Raw genomic sequence first — 19,292 nt, forward strand, 5'->3', positions numbered from 1 at the left:
ATGCTGTTCCTTCTGTATTTTCATGGAGATAAAAAGCCTTTATTTCTGACCTGGCTGTCTCACTTTTTTTAATTGGCAGAGCACTTTGAGCAAGCTTGCATACAAAACAACCTCACATATTTGAGGATTTGAACTCAGAGTTCAGAGTGTGTTTCCACAGCTATATCTTTTTCCTTGTATTATCATTGCTGAAGTCTCATTTCACTCAAAAGTGTCCGCACAGTAAAAGAGGAAGCTTTCTTAGAAAGGGTGGGAAGAGGACCAAGGGAAAGTGTTCACAATGAAAAAACTGATTGCTTCTTTAAGGATGGAGGATTTTGTTTACCTATTGTTTACCACTTCTATAGGGAACTCCTAACTCCAATAACATTTTTCTGCTCAGCCAAGGAAAGGTTAAAGACATGAACAAGAGAGATGCAGTGTGCAAGGCTGGAATTTTTGAAGGGCAGGTAGGTGGGAGGTAAATTTACAGAGGTTTCTTGGACAAGATTATGTTGAAGCAAAATGTGTATTTTGAGGGGGAATGTTTTCCTTTCTCTCTGTCCCCAAGAAAAAACAATGTCCGTGGAAAAGATCTGTTGCCTCAAATGCTGCAAAAACCCCTCTAAAGATCTTTGCCAAAACCAAAGCTTCTGTGAAGAAAGGACATCTGACATTTTAGATCTTTGGTATGGTCAAACCACCCAACGTCATCCCCACCTCCTCTTCCCAGACAACCAATCCTTGCTTTAAATTGCTTAAAGGCCAGTGCCACTACCTCACCACACAGATCACGCCTCTCATGGCCATGCCTCTTTCCTTCATGCTCAGTGAGTTGCCTCTGTGAAGGGTTAATTCAACCAGGGCCTTTTACTCCAACTTGTTTTCCAAGCAGCAGAGAGAATAGGTCTCTTGTTACAAAGATGGCTTCTGGGCATTTGGTGATGCTTTCCCTTTTCTCTCTCTCTGCACTACAAAGAAATCTTTTGTTCTTGTCCCTCTGTCTCATTTACTCTCCCCCACCCTGCTCTCGCCTCTTCCCTCCATTGGCTGCCAAGTGACTAAGGAATGGCAAAAAATGACCATAGCGTGGTCATGGCAAATATTTCTTCAGTTATTATCTGATAGAGACCTTGAGCATCTATGTGAAGGGCCCTCTGCTTTCCTTCAGGCTTCTCCTGGAGACTGGGAAAAATGAGTCAGACACAACAGGGCAGGATATAAGTTGAATCAGCCCAACATACTAATGGAAATGTCTTACGAATGGAGTCGTGGTGCCTGTTTCAGAAAACGCAAATGATGGGGACTCAGAACTGGAAAGGGTCCAGTGGTGGTTACATGGGGTCTAGATTTTTATAGGAATGCTGTATTTGGTTTAAAAAGATAGAAAAAGTCACTGTCTTGCCTCTAAATCTATTGATTTTGCATCCCATAAGCTAGAGCCAGCACTTGTTGGAGAGGTTGTGATGTCCGAGCCATTGCTGTAAATCCTGTTGTACATGAGGATGCCCTGCAAGAAAATTCATCTCTTCTCAGCAGTGTAACCTCTCAGTGCTGCTTACTGACACATGACACCTTCTGAGCAAAGAATACCTTAGTTTAACATAGCCTTAATTTTCTAAGCAAAACCCCTCTGCTTCCCGCAGTAATAATTCCCAATACATGTCCAGCAGTATCTTTCTACCTTCTACCACAGTAAAGCTCTGGCAAAACCCCGTGGACATTGTGTCTTCCCACACCCCATTAAATTATGCCTCAAGTATTCCCACAGACATCCTTCTAGCTATAGCCTCCCCCTTGCACATACTGCTTCACTGAGTCATTTTACGTGCACATATATAGATGTGTATAAGTCCACGTGATGCTGAAGTCACAGCAACTTCCATAATGGCCACTCTCCCACAACAGAAACAATTTCCCAGCCAAATTCTCTGCCCATTGGATTGGGATACACTTTTGTGTGTCCTTCATTGGCACTACCTTCTGCAAACAAATACACAAACAAAATCTTCATTCTTACCTGAAGCAAATCTTCCTCCTCTGCCTTTCTTCTTCTTCTCTACAGACCCTCTTTGCTCCTCTGACTGCCCTTCATCCCAGCTCTATCTCAGTCTGCCTTGCACTCTAGGTGAACAGGACGTACACTCCCCGATTCCATTTGCCATGCTTTCTGCGCCACTCTCCTGTGCAGCTCCTTAATTATTTTAGTAGGCCCTTGGAACGATCTCTATAAGTGGAACTCAGTAACACAGAAGGAGGCTTCTGACACACACGCATACAAAGCTGTGGATGTAAGACTTTATAAGGAAAATTTTTGTTCCCGTAGAGAGTGGGAAAAGACTACACAGATAAAAGAGCGATTATATTCCCACATTAGAAGGACTTCTTGCCTGGTGCATTTCTAAACCAAGCTGATTAAAACAGCATAGAAATGGCTCGCTAACCAAACTCATACATTCATATGATTGTGTCCAGAATAAAGACTTGCACCAAGTCGACCATGTCTGCTTCAAAACTACGTGAGGGTCAGCTTTCTTTGTAAAGCATTGAGTGTGTCTAGTATGTAACAATTAACAAATGTATAATAATCCTCTTCCTGTCTCTTGGCTTGATAACATCAAAATGAATCCTAACACAGACAGAGATCTTTACTTCAATCCCAGCCATGCCCTACTGCTCCCACAGCAGCTCAATTGCACAGGGAGCTCACAGTAGTGGTTTAGTCATACTCAGCAGAAAAATCAGCAATAATTACCAACACGAAAGGCAAATAAAGCATTCTGAGATGGAGACTTTTGCTCTGCTCAATAAGGAAGCCCCTAGCTGATCCAGAAACTCAAGAATTCAGAGTGCCTAACGCTCCAGCCACTGATCTCACAAAGTACTGCTCCCACTGAAGCAACACACGTTTCTGGATCCTCAAAGAAACACCTCACTTATCAATGGTGAAACAAGGAAAAGTATTTGCTTCTTTCTGGTTGCATCCCACAGTTTTGCAGTCAATACTGCTGCAGTCAAAGGCATTGCACTGCTGACGGAAAGCCCTGTTGGGTTCATCTTTGCACCACGTGGAGACCAGGAGTTTAACTGCTGAAATCTCTTTGGAGAAAAACAACTCACCGCCACCTCTTTCACAAATTAGAAACCTGAAGATGGATTATGGTTTCGTACTTAGATAATTTTGGATGAATCTAGAAAGGAGAGGCGGGTTAGCTGGATGTCTAAATAGAGTCAATGAGATCACATGTTCCGCCTTTTTATCTGCTTTTCTTTTTCTGCTTTTGGACGACAAAGCTTCCTTTGATACAGAAGAAGAGGGGGGTAGGAAGAGCGAGGAGAGGGGGTGCCAGCGTCACCCCAATGGCCCCCGGTCACTTCTCCACGCTCCTTAATGTGATGTTCCCACTGACAGAGAGCCAGAAAAAAAACAGTGATCTCATGATTTCAGAGACGATTCATGCAAACAGCCCTGGGAGATGAGGGGTGAACAGGGCAGGAAAGAGAGGTAAAAGATGAGCGAGGAGAGAAAGGCAAGAAAGGGAGAAGCAGAGGTAAAAGGGAGAGGGGACAAGGAGAACCGGACCATGGAGGTCAAGTATGGATGCCAGAATCCATAAGAGGATGTGTAGAGAGTTTGTAATAAAACAGGGAAGAAAGAGAAGCCTCGAGACAAAGGTAATAGGACTGATGGAGGAAGGTTAGGTATGATATTGTGTGGCAGGTCTGAGGGCAGGATTGGGGATGAGTGGATCAAGTTGCTGTAGGAGATGGAAACTGGGCAGTGTGTAGGATAAGAGGCTGTGAGCAGAAGGGGTAAGAGTTACAAACATTTGTTACTTCTGCCATCTTACACAAAAATGGGTCGGCAGCTCTGCCAAGAGAATCACTGTTGTCTCTCAGCCCCAGAGCCAACAGATGAGTTGAGAGTTTGGAGCCCATGGAGCTCCTTATGGAGGCAGAAAGATTGGGAGGAGCAACTCAATGAAAAAGGGTCTCCTATTCTGAGCTGCCATCTCCATGTCTCACTATCACTTGGCTGTCCCCAACACTGATCTGTCCTGGGGGCTCATCACGATTTTCCCCTCCTCTGTCTGCTCCATGGCAGTTAATCGGTGACCCACTGACAGTCTCTGTCCATCACTCATCTCTGCACACAATAGGGTAATTAAACTCTGACCCTCCACTCCTTTTATCCATTTCCTTTGTGCAGTCACTCACTGAAACGGCAGAGAAGATGGTCTGCTATGTAGTATTCGGCCCCAGCCTCCAGCTGCAATGAAGATGTGAGGCATGGGAAGGGCTCACTGCAAAAAGAAAACTGAAGAGGGAGCATCAACGAGGTACTAAGTGGTACAAAGCTTCCCACATACACATCCACCTCCGTCGTGGATATCTGCAAGCCTTCAGCTCCTTGTCATCATTCCCAAAGGCTGTTTGGTACCCTTCTGCATACCTACAGGAAACCCACTGCATGCCACCAGGGCATTGCCAGGTGTGGGTGCTCAGCCTGGGTCTAGCAAAGTTTTCCAGGAGTTTTAACACCTCCAGTCTTGGACTCCCTTTCCCACAGCACCACCTTGTCTTGTCAATACACCCCAACCCAAGGCTTCTGAACTCCCTGTTACAAGCCCACCAACTCCTCTCAGCTAAGCCCAACCTTGTTTCCCCCAGCCCTTGGTGCTGGGGTGCATCCATGAAGCATAACAGATGGGCTAATAACTGGACATGGGAGGATGCACCCAGTGACAAACAGGATTTGTGAATGATGCCAGGAATTCCTCTTTTTTTTTTTTTTCTTATTTTTATTTTTGCTTCCTGGCACTCTAAAATTTATTACATGGATTAATAAACAGCCAGAAATTATGCCGAGCAACCCAGACTGTGCTTCCTCCTCCCTACCCCAAGTGGAGAAGCTGCCTCCCTCCCACGCATGAGCAAGAAGGGCTGGGGCCACCCGGGGAAGGGCATGACGGGTAAAGCAGTGCCCTCGAACAATTAAGCACTGTCCCAGGCACTGCACACCCCTGTCCGGGAACAAAAGAGTCACACACAAGAGACCTGACTGTGAAGCCTCCATCCGCTTTCATCACTGACCCCCAGGGCAACCGGGGCACAAGGTCAGCCTACTTAAACTCCAAACTCGGCTAGAAATAGAGCTGGGAAGTGGGCAAGGGTGGCCAAGTGCAGGGGTCCCCAACCATTTGAGGGGTTCTTTGACTGAGCCATTTCATTTCATCAAAGACACGTTTTTTTGTGGGGTTTTTTTTTCTGGAAGGAAAATGGAGAGCAGCGGGTGTGAAGGGAGTAAGGGGGAGGCAGGGTGTTCACCATGAATTATGGCCACTCTCAACAAGGGTCTTTTACATCAAGGAGGTGAGGAGAGGATGGGGTAATTGGGCATGTTAGACCCAGGCATAATGAGGGCAAATCTCTGCCTGTTTCCCATCCTACACTCTGCCACTGCTCATGAAATGTGGCCCCCTGTATGCCCTATTGCTCTTTCACCACGGGGCTCTGCACCCTCAGGGCTTAACTCAAGCTTTGGTAGCACCTTGCAAAGATGGACAGTCTTTCTAGATTGTGCAGTAATGTGTGATCACGTCCTTGATGTGCAAAGGCCAAGATCCCAAACTTTCCACCTGCAGGGTCTCAGAAACCTCGTTAGGCTTTACACTGCTGTCTTTTCAAGTTGCAGATATTGCATTTCCATGGCTAATGCCTTGATCTAACTAACATCTGGACCTCCTAAGGGATAAGGCTGCCCGGAGAGGTTGCGCTGTCTTCTTCACTGGAGATATTCACTCAAGCTGTGAAGTACCAGGCAGGGGTTGGCCTGAGAATGAGAACATAATCTCCATACTTATCCCCCAGAACAGAAAACATGCTTGAAGGACAGCGACTGGGGAGGATGTTAGCTCAGCGTTAGTCATGTTGACTCTAAGCTGACAACAGTAGCAGAAAAGCAGCCAGAAACACGAGATTTAGCAGAGACCCACTGCAGGGAAATACATCTGAGTGCCAAGAAGCCAACTAGTCATGCAGCGTGTGATCTGCTTGCAGACTCCTTATTACACGTGATGAAAGATGAACAGAAGAGAGTTTGACTGGCGGAGCCTGGCTTGACTTTGCTGTATTGAGTCTCGAAAGGTGGATAAAAGCCTTGTATTTGCTGAGCTCTCTTGATCCAAAGCATACTGGTAGGCAGTGAATGTTATGTTTCATTATTACGATTTTATTTCAGATGATCATTTTCATTCCTTTTCCCCCTCGGGATGAGGTGATCTGCCGGATCTCTAGCACTGAGAAACACAGCCCTAAGGCACACACCATCTCATTCAGAGCCCATCCAACTGACCCCGAACACATCGGATTGAGTGCACACAAAAGGCAGGGTCACCCAGCACGCGTGTACAAAGGCTTCAGGGATGCTTCCGGGATGAAGTGAGGGCCATATTCAATACACACACACACCAGAGGGGAAGCACAAAAGCGGAGCCCATCAGCCACGCTGCCTTCTAGATGGTGCCCACACGGAGGAGCTCCTGCCTTAGGAATGAACCCCAGCTGGGCGGCTGGTGTAACTGGAGGCCCTGGAGTTTAAGGAGCCAGTGCTCTCAGACGTAGGGTCTGATTTTCAGGTGATCCTTTATGGAGCCCGATGGTCCCTATGGCTCCCTTAGCATTCAGGGTATTCAGTGTTGCTATAAATTCTCAGCCTAGAGAAGAGAAGGTTGCGGGGTGACCTCATTGCAGCCTTTCAGTACCTGAAGGGAACTTACTCCCAGGAGGGGAGTAAACTCTTCGAAAGGGCTGACAATAGCAGGACACGGGGAAATGGTTTTAAGTTAAAAGAGGGAAGATTTAGGTTGGATGTTAGGGGGAAGTTCTTTACTAGGAGAGTGGTTAGGTCCTGGAACAGGCTGCCCAGGGAGGCTGTGGATGCCCCGTCCTTGGAGGTGTTCAAGACCAGGTTGGACGGGGCCCTGGGCAACCTGATCTATAACGGTGTATGTTTGGTGGCCCTGCCAGGCAGGGGGGTTGGAACTACATGTTCCTTGAGCCCGCCACTCTCAAGATGGCGGATGGAGCGTCCCCGTAGCAACGCGGCGCTAGAGGAAGGGGGCGGGGCTTGGTTGCGCGCTTCCGGTCGGCTCCGGCGGCGACGCGTCAGCGGGCGGGGGTCGGCCCGGCCACCTCTAAAGGTCTCGGCTTTGATGTGGGGCGAGCGGCGGCAGCGTGTGACCGAGCCGCGGGGCAGCGAGCGGGGCCGGGGCCTGGGAGCACAGAGCGGGGCCTGCTGCGGGACATAGGGATCGGGGGCACGGCAGTTGCTTAGGAAACAGAACAAGGCTGCTGTGTGAGCGGGGAGCGGGCCGCGGGGTGTGGTGCTGTGCTGTGCCTGGAGCAGAGCGTGCGGCCACCTGGTCCCTACTTGCAGCCCTCTATCAAGGCACCATTCGTCATTCAGAAATAGATGGGGTGGGAGTTGACGTTGGTGCCCTGGTGACCCGCAGAGAGCGCGGCCTTACGGGGGTTTTGCTCTGTGCTTTCTTCCTAGGGAGTTTACAAGAAGGTGCTTTCAGACGGTCAGGTTCCAGTTAGCGAAAAGGATGTTTGCTGATTTGGATTATGATGTTGAGGAGGATAAGTTGTAAGTACGGCACTCATCTTTTGTTTTTCTGACAATAGAAATAGTCTTCACAGCACAAACCAAATGGCAGCAGATAGATTTCCATGTTGCTGACAAGGCCCAGGGAGACCTGGACGGGCTTGAGCAGTGGGCCCACAAGGACCCCCTCACTTGGCCAAGTGCAAGGTCTGGTATTGCATATCGGTATTGTAAGGTTTTGCACTTGGGCTGGAAGAACCCCAGGCACCTGTACAGGCTGGGAGGAGTGGTCTTTGAGAGCAGCTCGGCAGAGAAGGACCTGGGGGTCCTGATGGACAAAAGACTCAACGTGAGCCAGCAGTGCGCTCTGGCAGCCCGGAAAGCAAATGGGATCCTGGGCTCCATCAGGAGAGGGGTGGTCAGCAGGGATAGGGAGGTGATTGTCCCTCTCTACTCTGCTCTTGTGAGGCCCCATCTGGAGTACTGTGTCCAGGTGTGGAGCCCTCAGTACAAAAAAGACATGGAGATTTTGGAAAGGCTCCAGAGGAGGGCCACGAAAATGATCAGGGGGCTGGAGCACCTCCCCTATGAGGACAGGCTGAGGGAGTTGGGCTTGTTCAGCCTAGAAAAGAGAAGGTTGCGGGGTGACCTCATTGCAGCCTTTCAGTACCTGAAGGGAACTTAAACCCAGGAGGGGAGTAAACTCTTTGAAAGAGCTGACAATAGCAGGACTAGGGGAAATGGTTTTAAGTTAAAAGAGGGAAGATTTAGGTTGGATTATAGGGGGAAGTTCTTCACTAGGAGAGTGGTTAGGCTCTGGAACAGGCTGCCCAGGGAGGTTGTGGATGCCCCGTCCTTGGAGGTGTTCAAGGCCAGGTTGGACGGGGCCCTGGGCAACCTGATCTAGTAAAGGTGTATGTTTGGTGGCCCTGCTAGGCAGGGGGGTTGGAACTACATGATCCTTGAGGTCCACTACCAGTACAGGCTGGGGGATGGAGCACGGCCCTACCAAAAAGGACTTGGGGGCACTGATGGATGGCAGCTGGGCATGAGCCAGCAGTGTGCCCTCACAGCCCACATTGCCAACTGTGTCCTGGGCTGCACCCGAAGGAGTGTGGCCATTAGGGAGAGGGATGTGATCCTGCCCCTCTGCTCTGTGTTGTGAGACCTTTCCCAGAGTACTGAGTTGAATGTGGAACCCTCAGTACAGGAGAGATGTGGATCTGTTAGAGCACATGCAGAGGAGGGCCACAAAAATGAGATGTTCCAAAGGGATGGAACACCTGCCCTATGAGAGAGGAAGTTGAGAGAGCTAGGGTTGTTCAGCCAGGAGAAGAGAAGGCTCCAGGGAGACCAGAGAGCAGCCTCTCAGTATCTAGAGGGAGACTATAAGAAAAAAAGGGACAGATTCTTTTCTTTGTGATAGGACAAGGAGAAATGGTTTCAGACTAGAAGAGAGATTTAGACTGTATGTAGACTTACTTTCCAATAAGTCTAGTGGAGTTCCAGTAAGGAACAGGTTGTCTGGGGGTGTGGGTGCTTCATCCCTGGAGATATTCAAGGTCAGGCTGGAGGGGCTCTGAGCATCCTGATCTAGATGTAGGAGTCTCTTTCCATTGTAGGGGGTTTGTCCAGATGGCCTTTAAGGCTCATTTCCAACCAACAGTTCTGATTCTAAGACCCGATGAAGGGTCAGGCTCGCTGCTCAATCCTGACTTCTTGCTACCTTGGGGAATGGGGATGAAATATTGCTGTCTCTCTCCAAGGACTGCTCTGAGCTTCTTGTTGCAAGGTAGTCCTAGCAGTGAATTAGTGACCTTAGCTAGAGGGAAGAAAAAAAATGGTTTATAATGGAAGACAGTACGATGCAGCCATAAGTGGAGAAAACCTCTGGAGACCATGGGTTTGTAAGGAGCACTGGAGTTTTTTGAACAAGTTTTATGAAATCAGCAGTTTCTTTGGCATGGAGTTTCGTTTTTGTTGCACATACTGATCTCTTACTCTGACACAAAGGCAGCTCAAACACTGTTGAAAGCAACACAGTGTTTCCTCTGCATCTCTCCCTCCTTCACTCTGGTGCATGCAGTCTCAAAAACAACAGCTCAGAGTGTCTTCCTGTGTTGTCCTGTGCTTATAGACTCTGTGGCACAGTGTGCTTAATTAAAGTGTACAATGTCTATCTGTGTTCAGTTTTTATCATCACTGATACCACAGTTGTACAGATACAGCTCTGTCTGCCATGTTCAGTTTTCCACTATCCATCTCCTTTCTCATTCTAGAGGGATCCCCACTGTACCCGGGACAGTGACCCTGAAGAAGGACTCCCAGAACCTGATTGGGATTAGCATTGGGGGAGGAGCACAGTACTGCCCCTGTCTCTATATTGTTCAGGTGAGCACCCGAGGAGGAAGAATACAACCAAGTTAAATAGGAGAAATATAGCTGTCAGGTGTTTGTTCTTCAGCCCTGCGCTGTTCTTTTTCATCCTTTTGATTCCAGACTGCTTGTGCTTTTTCTCCCCTTCTCCAGGTATTCGATAACACCCCAGCAGCCTTAGATGGGACTGTGGCAGCGGGTGATGAAATCACAGGGGTCAATGGCAAGTCTGTCAAAGGGAAGACCAAGGTGGAAGTGGCCAAGATGATACAGATGGTAAAGGTGAGAGGTAGGAGCGGGAGCTTTGGGATCATAGTTTACACTGTGTTGTTCATCAGTGAAGGAAAGCTGCTGTTACTTGGTTCCAGTGCAGCAGCTTTGAATTTGCTTTTCCTACAGGGAGAAGTAACAATTCACTACAACAAACTTCAGGCTGACCCAAAGCAGGGCAAGTCTTTGGACATCGGTAAGATGTAGTGGTTTCTGTCTCCCTACAGTGTTAAAACAACACAAAGGGGTGAAAATTGGTCACAGGTGAAACTGAAGTACTATTCTGTTTCCATTCTTCCTCCTAGCTTTTCAAATTGAAACTTTCAACGAGAATAAGTGGTTTTGAACTGTTTTGAACTAAGCCCATACAGTTGTCTATTTTATATGGTCTGCATCTCTCAATTTCCTAAAAGATCCCTGTACTGTTGTTGCTTTCATTTCTTTTAATGGTGGTTGATTTAATGTCCCAATGAATAGATGAGGATTCCGGGAAATGCTGAGAGCTGGCATGGATGTCTGGTGAAACAGAAGTGCAGTGAGAGTATAAAATGTTTCCCAGAGATTTTGAGCACTGTGGCTGCAGCTGATGTTCTTAAGAGCTGCAGGTGCTTGACATTCCTGCCAGTTTGCCCCTAAATAAACATAGCTGGGTCATGTGGTTCTAAAAAGGGCATAATTTGCAGAGCATGGCTACCAAACAGAGAAATGAATTTCATCATCTGGTCTCAAAAGGGTTTAAATAAGGTGTAAGCAGGCAAAAATAATTTTCAGCATTCAATCCTACTCACCTTGCTTTCAGCCTCTTATCCTGACTTCCTGAAGTAATACAGCAAATTCAATTACAGATATAATGATAGGTAGCTTATAATGGGATTTATTGGCATAGTCTTCCAAAAGAAGTGCTGGACCTCTGTTGATTTAGGTATATAGGATGTGAGAACAGAACAGATGGGCAAGATAAATCATGTGCTATGCACAGCAGCTGGACTGAAGTTTGCGTGGTATTCTGCTGCTCACAGTCTCAATAGTTAGTTAGACTGAGACTAGCCAGATTATTCAGCATCTGAGAAATGACTGTAGAAATGACCCTGATCCTCATTTGTCATTCTCTTTTGGCCTTCAGTATTGAAGAAAGTAAAGCATCGACTGGTGGAGAACATGAGCTCAGGGACAGCAGATGCACTGGGGTTAAGCCGAGCCATACTTTGCAATGGTGAGTATTACCCAGAAAGACATTTTCATAAGGAAACACTTACCTTCCTGTGCTTATCACATTTCTGTAATTACTTACAAGTCCCACATTACTACTTCACAGTTCTTTCCTTCTATACCTCATTGTTGTGGTTGCCTCTTCCTGGGTGATGTATATTACATCCTTGGGGCCATTTAAATGATACCTAAGGTCAGATTAATTTGAAGGGGGAACCCATGTCACGAATGCTGATAGACAGTGATCTCACACTGTAAAACCAGATTGCAGTTGTTTTAAAATCTTCCCATGAGGGCAGGCTTCGGATTTAAGGGAAGTCTGAACCAAACATAGGAAGCTGGTGTTTTTCCAGTCAGGCAGGTCTTAACCAGGTCTTAGATTTGATTATTGTAATTCAGTATTCTGATTCTTGTTTACATTTAGATGGACTGGTGAAGAGATTGGAGGAGCTGGAGAGGACTGCAGAACTGTACAAAGGTAAGTTATGTCTTTCATCAGATACTAGAGGGGGAGGAGAGATGCCTACATTACATTTCAGTAAAATGACTTAAATGTCTTTTCCTGTCTTCCACTACAGGCTTGACAGAACACACCAAGAGTCTTCTCAGAGCTTTCTTTGAGCTATCCCAGACGCACAGAGGTAACGAGTGAGCAAAGGAGTTTTAGTTGATACCTAAAGGTGTGATTCCATCACCCAAAGAAAATTAAGTGTTGCAGAAACCAGATGGGAAGGGCTGTCCTCCTGGTATTAGCAGTCATGGTGCTAACACAGGCCTTGTGTTTCACACAAAACATTGAAGAAATGCCCTGCCAACCTCTAGTCTGTTATACACAGTATCATCCCTAAGTGCAAGGTTTTGGGAAGGAGTTGCAGCATTGGAAGCATGATTCTTCTCCAGGGCCAACCCCTTCTTCCATTTGTTTGCATTTTGTACTCTCATCCAGCATTTGGAGATGTTTTCTCTGTCATTGGTGTACGGGAGCCTCAACCAGCTGCCAGTGAAGCTTTTGTGAAATTTGCTGATGCCCATCGCAACATTGAGAAGTTTGGAATTCACCTTCTGAAAACAATTAAGCCGGTAAAGAGTTTAACTATACCATAAAGGGTGTGGAGAAGGGGGTTATCTAGAAAGACAGAATGCTATATTCGGAGGTATTATCATAAAGATCATTTGTTGTGGGAAGAACTGTCATTGCTTTCCTTCATAGAACTCTTCACAACTAACCTAAGAGGTAAAATAGTGAATATGTCAGTCTTGTCCCTTTCACTTGTGCCCATGGATATGTGCCTTTTGTTGTCCACTGGGGATGAGAGGGTAGTTTGATCAGTGTAGTCCCAGGAGTCCTTTCCCCGATACTGGTATCCATAACTAAGAGATGTTACTAAATTTAAGAGAGCTCGGTATATTTGAATGAACCACCAGGAGATCCATTTGTTTTGTTTAGCAAACAGGATATTAAATATTGATTTGAGCACTACTTGAAGTGCTGTTTTGCATGGACAGTCCTGGTTAGTGCATCTGTGAATCCGGGAGAGCAGTCTCCAGGGCTAATTACAAATGAAACAAGTTGAGTTAAAAGTAGACAAACACAGACTGGAAGCGAGGCATACATTTCTAGCACTGGAACCACTTACCAGCGACTGTAGTGGGTCTTCTAACTGTGGCAATTCTGAATCAAGATCAAACAATCTTTTTCCAATGTGTTCTAGTTCAAAGAAGAGTTAACTCGAGACAGTCTCATGACCTGTGCTCACTAGAAGGTTGGATTTCATGAATTATAGTCATGCTTTTTGAACTTAGCTTTGGCAGCAGGATGTTTCTCTTGCAGATGCTGACTGACTTGAACACGTATCTGAATAAAGCCATTCCTGACACAAGGCTGACTATCAAAAAATACCTGGATGTCAAGTTTGAATATCTGGTGAGCTGCTCTTACTTTTTAAAGGTGGTTGAAATTACGTTTTCAGGAGTCGTAGCCTGAGAATCACATGCAGTCTGCACAATCACATGTGCATCCTTCCATGCTTAATATGAGAATGCTTTCTTTTGTCTTCCCCCAGTTCTTTGTCTGTTGACAAATAACTCCTATTCAAACATCTCCTTTTGATCTCATAATTCTCACCAATAAAGTGAGTGTCTCAGAATCCAGATGACTTACTTTCCACCTGACCAAATTCATTTCCATATTCACAGAATTCTTGTTGAACTTGTGCTCCTGAACACCCCTAAATAGCTCTCCAGTCTCAGAGTCCCTGTTCTCGATGCAGTTTGGGGCTGTCTTTCTTCAGCCAAGTTTGACAGCCCTCTTCCATTCCACTCACGCCTTGTTATCTACACCAAAGAATAAAAATAGTGTAGGGTTGTTTTAGCACATCTTTTTCTGTAATTGTTGTAATCTGTTTGCTTTTATGAGCTGAGGGAAATGTTTGAGCCTGCACCCGAAGGCAAGTGAAAATGTCAGCTTCTCTTCCCACATCAATCCTTCCCGCAGCTCATCTTTTTTTCTCCTCCTTATTTACACTTTGCACATGGTTTTCCAGCAGTGCGTTTTCCCAAACAGTATGAATGAATGCAGGATTTTTCTCCTACTGGGTTACACTCGTATTACAGGAGCAAATACTTCATGTAAATAAGACCCTTCTTCCTCCCCTACCATAAACTGTTTTTCTTTCCACCTGGAATGCTGAATCTGCTCTGATCCCACTCTGCTTTCCCCACTGTCCCTAGCTGCAGCAACTGAGGGAAGGCTTGAAATGATACAACTCTATGGCTGTGAGCAGTGGTTGAATTGCTTCTAATCCTTAATATTCCCTAACTGTTCTGCTTTTTTTTGTTGTTGTCTTGTGAAGTCTTACTGCCTGAAAGTCAAGGAGATGGATGATGAAGAATACAGCTGCATTGTGAGTACCAGTATTGTGGCAGAGCAAACTCTGTTACTGTACATTCTGTGTGCACACTGCCTCATAATTGGGTATTAACAGGCACACTAGCAAATTCATCCTAAGAACTACATCCATTTGTTCTTATCATATTAGAACCTGGAAATCCTTAAACACTACCTAGGAGACAGTAGCTCTCATGAATGCTGTGAGATACTAGAGGGAGCAGTCATCTTATCTACTTCTGTGCACGGTGGTTGCCTCTCTCGGTGTTTAAGTAATATTAGCTTGTGTAAGAAGGTTTAAGGTGTTATCTTCACAGATTCCATTTGTGTCTAGTGCGCAGCTTACCATTAATTCTGGACTTAATTCTGAGAAATCGAGGTTTGGCTTCTCAGCAAAAAAATGCATATGAAAGCTCCATTTATTGTTGAAGAAATGGATCGAAGGATCTCTTTTTAAGAATATTTTTTCCTATAAATAAGTAATACAAAGTCAAAAGGCTTCAAAAAAAAACCCAAACCCCACTGACATTTTGCTGCCTCTTTTAAAGTTTCACATCTATCATCCTTAACAGCTCTGTTTAGGATAGCTAAAGGTGCCTCTCAGGAACTGGGTATGTGGGGGGGCTGTAATACCCAAAGTCACTGCAAGTCTGTATCACTATGCAAACTGTGTGTTCAGGCAGCTGTGAGAGTCTCTGAAATGCTGCTGTGTTTGGCAGGCACTGGGTGAGCCCCTCTACCGAGTCAGCACTGGGAACTACGAGTACCGCCTTATTCTGCGTTGCCGCCAGGAGGCTCGCACGCGTTTTGCCAAGATGAGGAAAGATGTGCTAGAGAAAATAGAGCTCCTAGACCAGAAACATGGTGAGTACCACTGCTGTGTCCAGCACCTGGAAGGCATACATGGCTTCAGGCTTCATGCTCCTCATTCATCTTAACAGTGTGTGCTGAAGAACTCTTCCTTGGCCTCAAGATGCATCAGGGGAGGCAGATTTAGATTGGATTAGGAAAAAGTTCTTTTCTGAAAGAGTGGTCGGGCTCTGGAAGGGGAGGTGGTGGACTCAGCCCATGGAGGTGTTCCAGAAATGCTTAAGTGTTGTACTAAGAGACATGTTATAGTGCGGAAATATTAGTAGTAGGTGGATGGTTGGACTGGATGACCTCGGAGGTCTATTCCAACTGTGGTGATTCTATGATTGACTATGCCTGAGACATCTGTGCTCAGGCACCACGTGGGACTGTCTGAGAGTCTATACCTCCTGCTGCTGAGGGAGTCTTGATCACAGCCTTCAGACTGTTTGGGAAGGGGTTTCACCTGATTTGTTCCCAATGTGTTTCCATTACAGTGCAGGACATCGTGTTCCAGCTCCAGCGTTTTGTCTCCACGATGTCCAAGTACTATGACGACTGCTATGCTGTGCTCCGAGACGCAGATGTCTTTCCCATTGAGGTGGACCTTGCCCGCACTACTCTGAACTATGGGCAGAAGGACACGTACACAGATGGGGCAGAAGAAGAAGAAGGAGGAGGGAGTGAGAGAGAGAATAGTGGGAAGGAGGATACAAATGGTGAAAAGCTCATTGATGATGCCTGAACGCGCCAGTATGGCACGGAGGAAATGACTTTGCAAACTGTTATAAGAACATGTATTTTACATGGCGATTCATCCTTCGTGATTGTCTGTGTTGTCCAGCCTGGGATTCCTCCTCTGCTCTGGGTAGCAGTAGCTGGTTGGATTGGGGCCAACCTCTGCATTCTTCTCTTCGTTTGCTTGCTTGCCTGGATATTCCATTTTTCCCCGCAGAGTTCCATTGCCCAACTTGGATACTGAGTAGAGAGGAAGAGAATCTCCTCCCACATCGCCATATTACTCCATGCGCACCGCTGAGTGTGCAGGATATGCCACTCCCCTCTAGCATGTGGATGGCTGCTGAACATCTGGAGATAGCTACAAAGAGTTAGCACCAGCATTGTTTTCTTCACCTCACTGCTCGCTTCAAGCTTTGGCTTATTTCGATCTTCCTCTCTTTCTTCCTGGAGCACATCCCATGAGCTCTGGGATGGGGTGTTCTGAGGATGATCACTCCCAACTCTCTGCAACGCCGTTTTTAAGCAATAAGTCAGAGCTGATGTCTAGAACTAGCAGAGGTACGTGCAATGCGTTCATCCCCAACCCAGGTGGTCCAGGGGAAGCTCTCCTGGCAGAGGTTGATGGTAGTGGCTGCCTGGTGTGGTTGGCTGCTGCAGGGATCTACAAGACTATTTCCTTGGCTGCTATCCTCTTCATATTCTTTGAGCTCCTGCACAGTTAGCACTATCTGTACACTCCATAGCTCTACCCTAGGGCTGGTGTCCTCCAGTCTGTAGCTCTGCCACATGTGGAAAAGAAGACCCTAGATCAGAAAGTTCTCCCAGTCAGCAGAGAGATGCTGAGGTTAACATGTTTGTCTGAGACAGGTTCCTGTAAGTAAGAGCAAAGCTGCATGCATTTCCTTTCTCTTTTTCTCTCATAATGCTCTTGGCAATGGATAGTAACCAAATGGGCTTCTTGAGGATGTGCAGTAAGACCTGTAAACTCCTTTCCTTGTACAGGTGCCACGGGGAACCCACTTAGGATTGCAAAGGTGATGTTCTGTCCTTACACTAGTGAGGAGGGGCAGGAAGCTCTGCAGTGAGGGGAAGATAAGGCCTGTGGCAGAGACATGGTGATTCTGAGTGTGAAGTATGAATAGCACACAAAATACTGCTCTCTTCTCTACCCACCCGATCAGTTCTGCCAGAAGCTAATGGCGTGCATTCCCCAGTGCAAGGAAAGGAGGAAAAGGTAAAGCTTTTCTCATCCCTCCATCCCTGTTGGCAGATCGCAGATTCAGTTAGCACTTCTTGCTAGCAGTGGTGTGCAGCTCAGAGGCCAGGGTTCTGACTTCTCTGTCGTTACGTTCTAATGGTAGTGAGAGAAGTTATCGAAAGGCATTAATTTAAGACTGAGATGTTTCATTTGATTTTTCTCTTTTATTTTGTTTTATTTCATTTTATTGTATTTTATTGGAGACTTATTATTCCCGTGGGTGCGTGGAACGAAGTCATCCATGGGCAAGCTGCTCTGGAAGATGGAAGATGGAAATGGAATGTGTACTGTTGTCTGTAATAAAGAAAAGTGTGATAGTTTTGTTTCCTGTTGTTCCTGGCTTTGCTTTAGTGATGTGTTTGCTTATGCCGGTCAGCTTTTCCTCACTTATACTCACAGATGTCTCTATGCCAGGATGCTATGGTTGCTATGGCTCAGGTTTCCTGAAGATCAGTACAGATGCTGTAGAAAGGCCATTTCTCCATGCAGTACCAAGTTACTCTGCATCTTAGCTTCCAAGGAAACACCAACCTGTTGTTATCCTTATGCTGCCTCAGGACCAGCTTTGCCATACAGCTCAACTATTGCACAAGAAGTAAACTGATGCTCAAATCCCTCATCCTTTCTGTTGTGCCAGAATGTGGAGTAGTTCAGAGGAACAGAAAAGACTTCGGTGGAACCTGCCTGAAAGTCAACAGTGTGGAAGTGGAGGACAGTGTAGCCCAACAGCCTTATTTTGCAACCTGTTTACAAGCAAACAGCAGCAGCCTTCTGGAGAGTGGTACAGAAGAAGTATGGCACCCGTTTCTGCCTGAGCAGCATCCCTTAAGCTGAGTATGGTTATGCTTGCTTGAATAAGACCCCAAACAAAAGCAAGTGCTGCAATAAAGGATCTTCTTTGTGGCACAGAGGTAACAGCACAAGCCAGTGTGCATTGAGCAGTGGATGTATTAAAGCCTGAGCCAGAACCAGAGGCTGCAGGAGACTGATTTTTGGCACGAAACGATCCCCTGAGGTCCTCTGGCAAGTACCCAACAGTGGTGGTTGCCATCACAGAGAAGAGAGTGGGCAGGAAGAGGCCTGGGTATCTCACAGCACAGTCTATAGCAAGACCTTGTAGCCTAAGGGCTGTTATTTGCCTCTGTGAAAAGATTTAAGAGGAGGAGGCTTAGTGGGAAATGTGAAGTGGTGACAGGGAAACAGAGGAGACGTTGTTTTAGGGACCTGCCTGCTGCTGACAAGGGTGATTGTTTTCAGGCTGTGGATTTCAGACCTCTGGGAAGCTGTGGGCTGCTTCTAGAAGGGGGCATTGGTGGGTAAGGAAGACCAGGATCTTGGGGACAGGTTGCTGTGGAGCAACTTGTTTGCTCAGAGCAGAAACAGTGCTCTTACCTTTTGTGGGAAGAACAAGTTTGCAGAGCAGTGGCTGAATGCCCACAGGGCTCCAGTTGCTCTTGCTGCTGCTGCGTGTTCTCCCAGGGCTGTGCATGCAGCATTTCTTGTGGTGCTTGGTCTGATTTATGAGGTTTCTAAGGGGACTTGAAGAGAAAAAAAACAAAACCTGAAATCACTGATGTGACGGGCTCACAGTTAGAACTAATGACAGCGCTATTAGCCATGGTAGAACCAAGCACAGCCCTATTTGGGTTTGTGTTTGCCTTCCAATTTCTGTTATAACTCCTGTTACTCATGTTCTTAAGCTGGCACTCATCCAGCAACTGTAGTTTGCTCATCAATAACAGTTTTTTCGTGCTAGATATACCCAAGAAACTCTTTCCATCGCTTTCCTATGCCCCAGCTGGGTTTAAACGGCTCTTTGAGTTCTACTGGCTTCACCCATTACTTGTCAATTCACAGTCAGTCCTGTCTGGAACAACCACCTTGTCTGAAGGTTGCCTTCCTTGCAGACCAGTTCTGCTTAGGTCTTGATCCCTCCACGCAGTAAGAGGTTCCTCCGGGGCTAACCGGAAGAAAGGGCTTTGGCCAGGGGTGTTTATAAAAGATCCGGTCCCAAAGCAGATTAAGAGCGGTTTAAGCATGCCAGGGAAGGTTGTCCTTTCTGAACGCAGAAATCCACCACTGTGGGCAGGGGGAGGAGGTCACGCCTGGCTGGC

The 19,292-nt window shown here is 46.5% G+C and overlaps 1 protein-coding gene across 5 annotated transcripts; it reads left to right on the top strand.

Moving 5' to 3' along the window:
• Positions 1–7,128: 7,128 nt before the first annotated feature.
• On the top strand, positions 7,129–17,495 carry PICK1 (protein interacting with PRKCA 1). 5 transcript variants are annotated; one of them, XM_085519668.1, is made up of 13 exons: positions 7,129–7,336; positions 7,538–7,630; positions 9,868–9,979; positions 10,118–10,253; positions 10,364–10,430; positions 11,358–11,447; positions 11,868–11,921; positions 12,022–12,084; positions 12,390–12,523; positions 13,275–13,367; positions 14,296–14,346; positions 15,050–15,194; positions 15,677–17,495. In XM_085519668.1, the coding sequence occupies exons 6-13, from the start codon at positions 11,393–11,395 to the stop codon at positions 15,922–15,924; spliced, it is 843 nt and encodes a 280-aa protein (XP_085375794.1). In that variant the 5' UTR covers positions 7,129–7,336; positions 7,538–7,630; positions 9,868–9,979; positions 10,118–10,253; positions 10,364–10,430; positions 11,358–11,392; the 3' UTR covers positions 15,925–17,495. The 5 variants fall into 5 exon arrangements, with proteins under 5 accessions (XP_085375794.1, XP_015718492.1, XP_085375788.1 ...); XM_015863006.3 differs by having other exon boundaries at positions 10,118–10,246; XM_085519662.1 differs by having other exon boundaries at positions 7,129–7,181.
• Positions 17,496–19,292: the final 1,797 nt, after the last annotated feature.

This window comes from Coturnix japonica, chromosome 1 (genome assembly GCF_054131305.1).
Source record: "Coturnix japonica strain WE chromosome 1, WE-NBRP24, whole genome shotgun sequence".
Taxonomy (NCBI): domain Eukaryota; kingdom Metazoa; phylum Chordata; class Aves; order Galliformes; family Phasianidae; genus Coturnix; species Coturnix japonica.

What these genes read in the sequence shown, in the direction of transcription:
- PICK1 (XM_015863006.3), top strand. Translation starts at nt 7,590, where the DNA reads ATGTTTGCTGATTTGGATTATGATGTTGAGGAGGATAAGTT. An exon ending in GATGTTGAGGAGGATAAGTT is followed by an intron (nt 7,631 to 9,867) that starts GTAAGTACGGCA and finishes TTCTCATTCTAG; the next exon opens with AGGGATCCCCACTGTACCCG. An exon ending in CCGAGCCATACTTTGCAATG is followed by an intron (nt 11,448 to 11,867) that starts GTGAGTATTACC and finishes GTTTACATTTAG; the next exon opens with ATGGACTGGTGAAGAGATTG.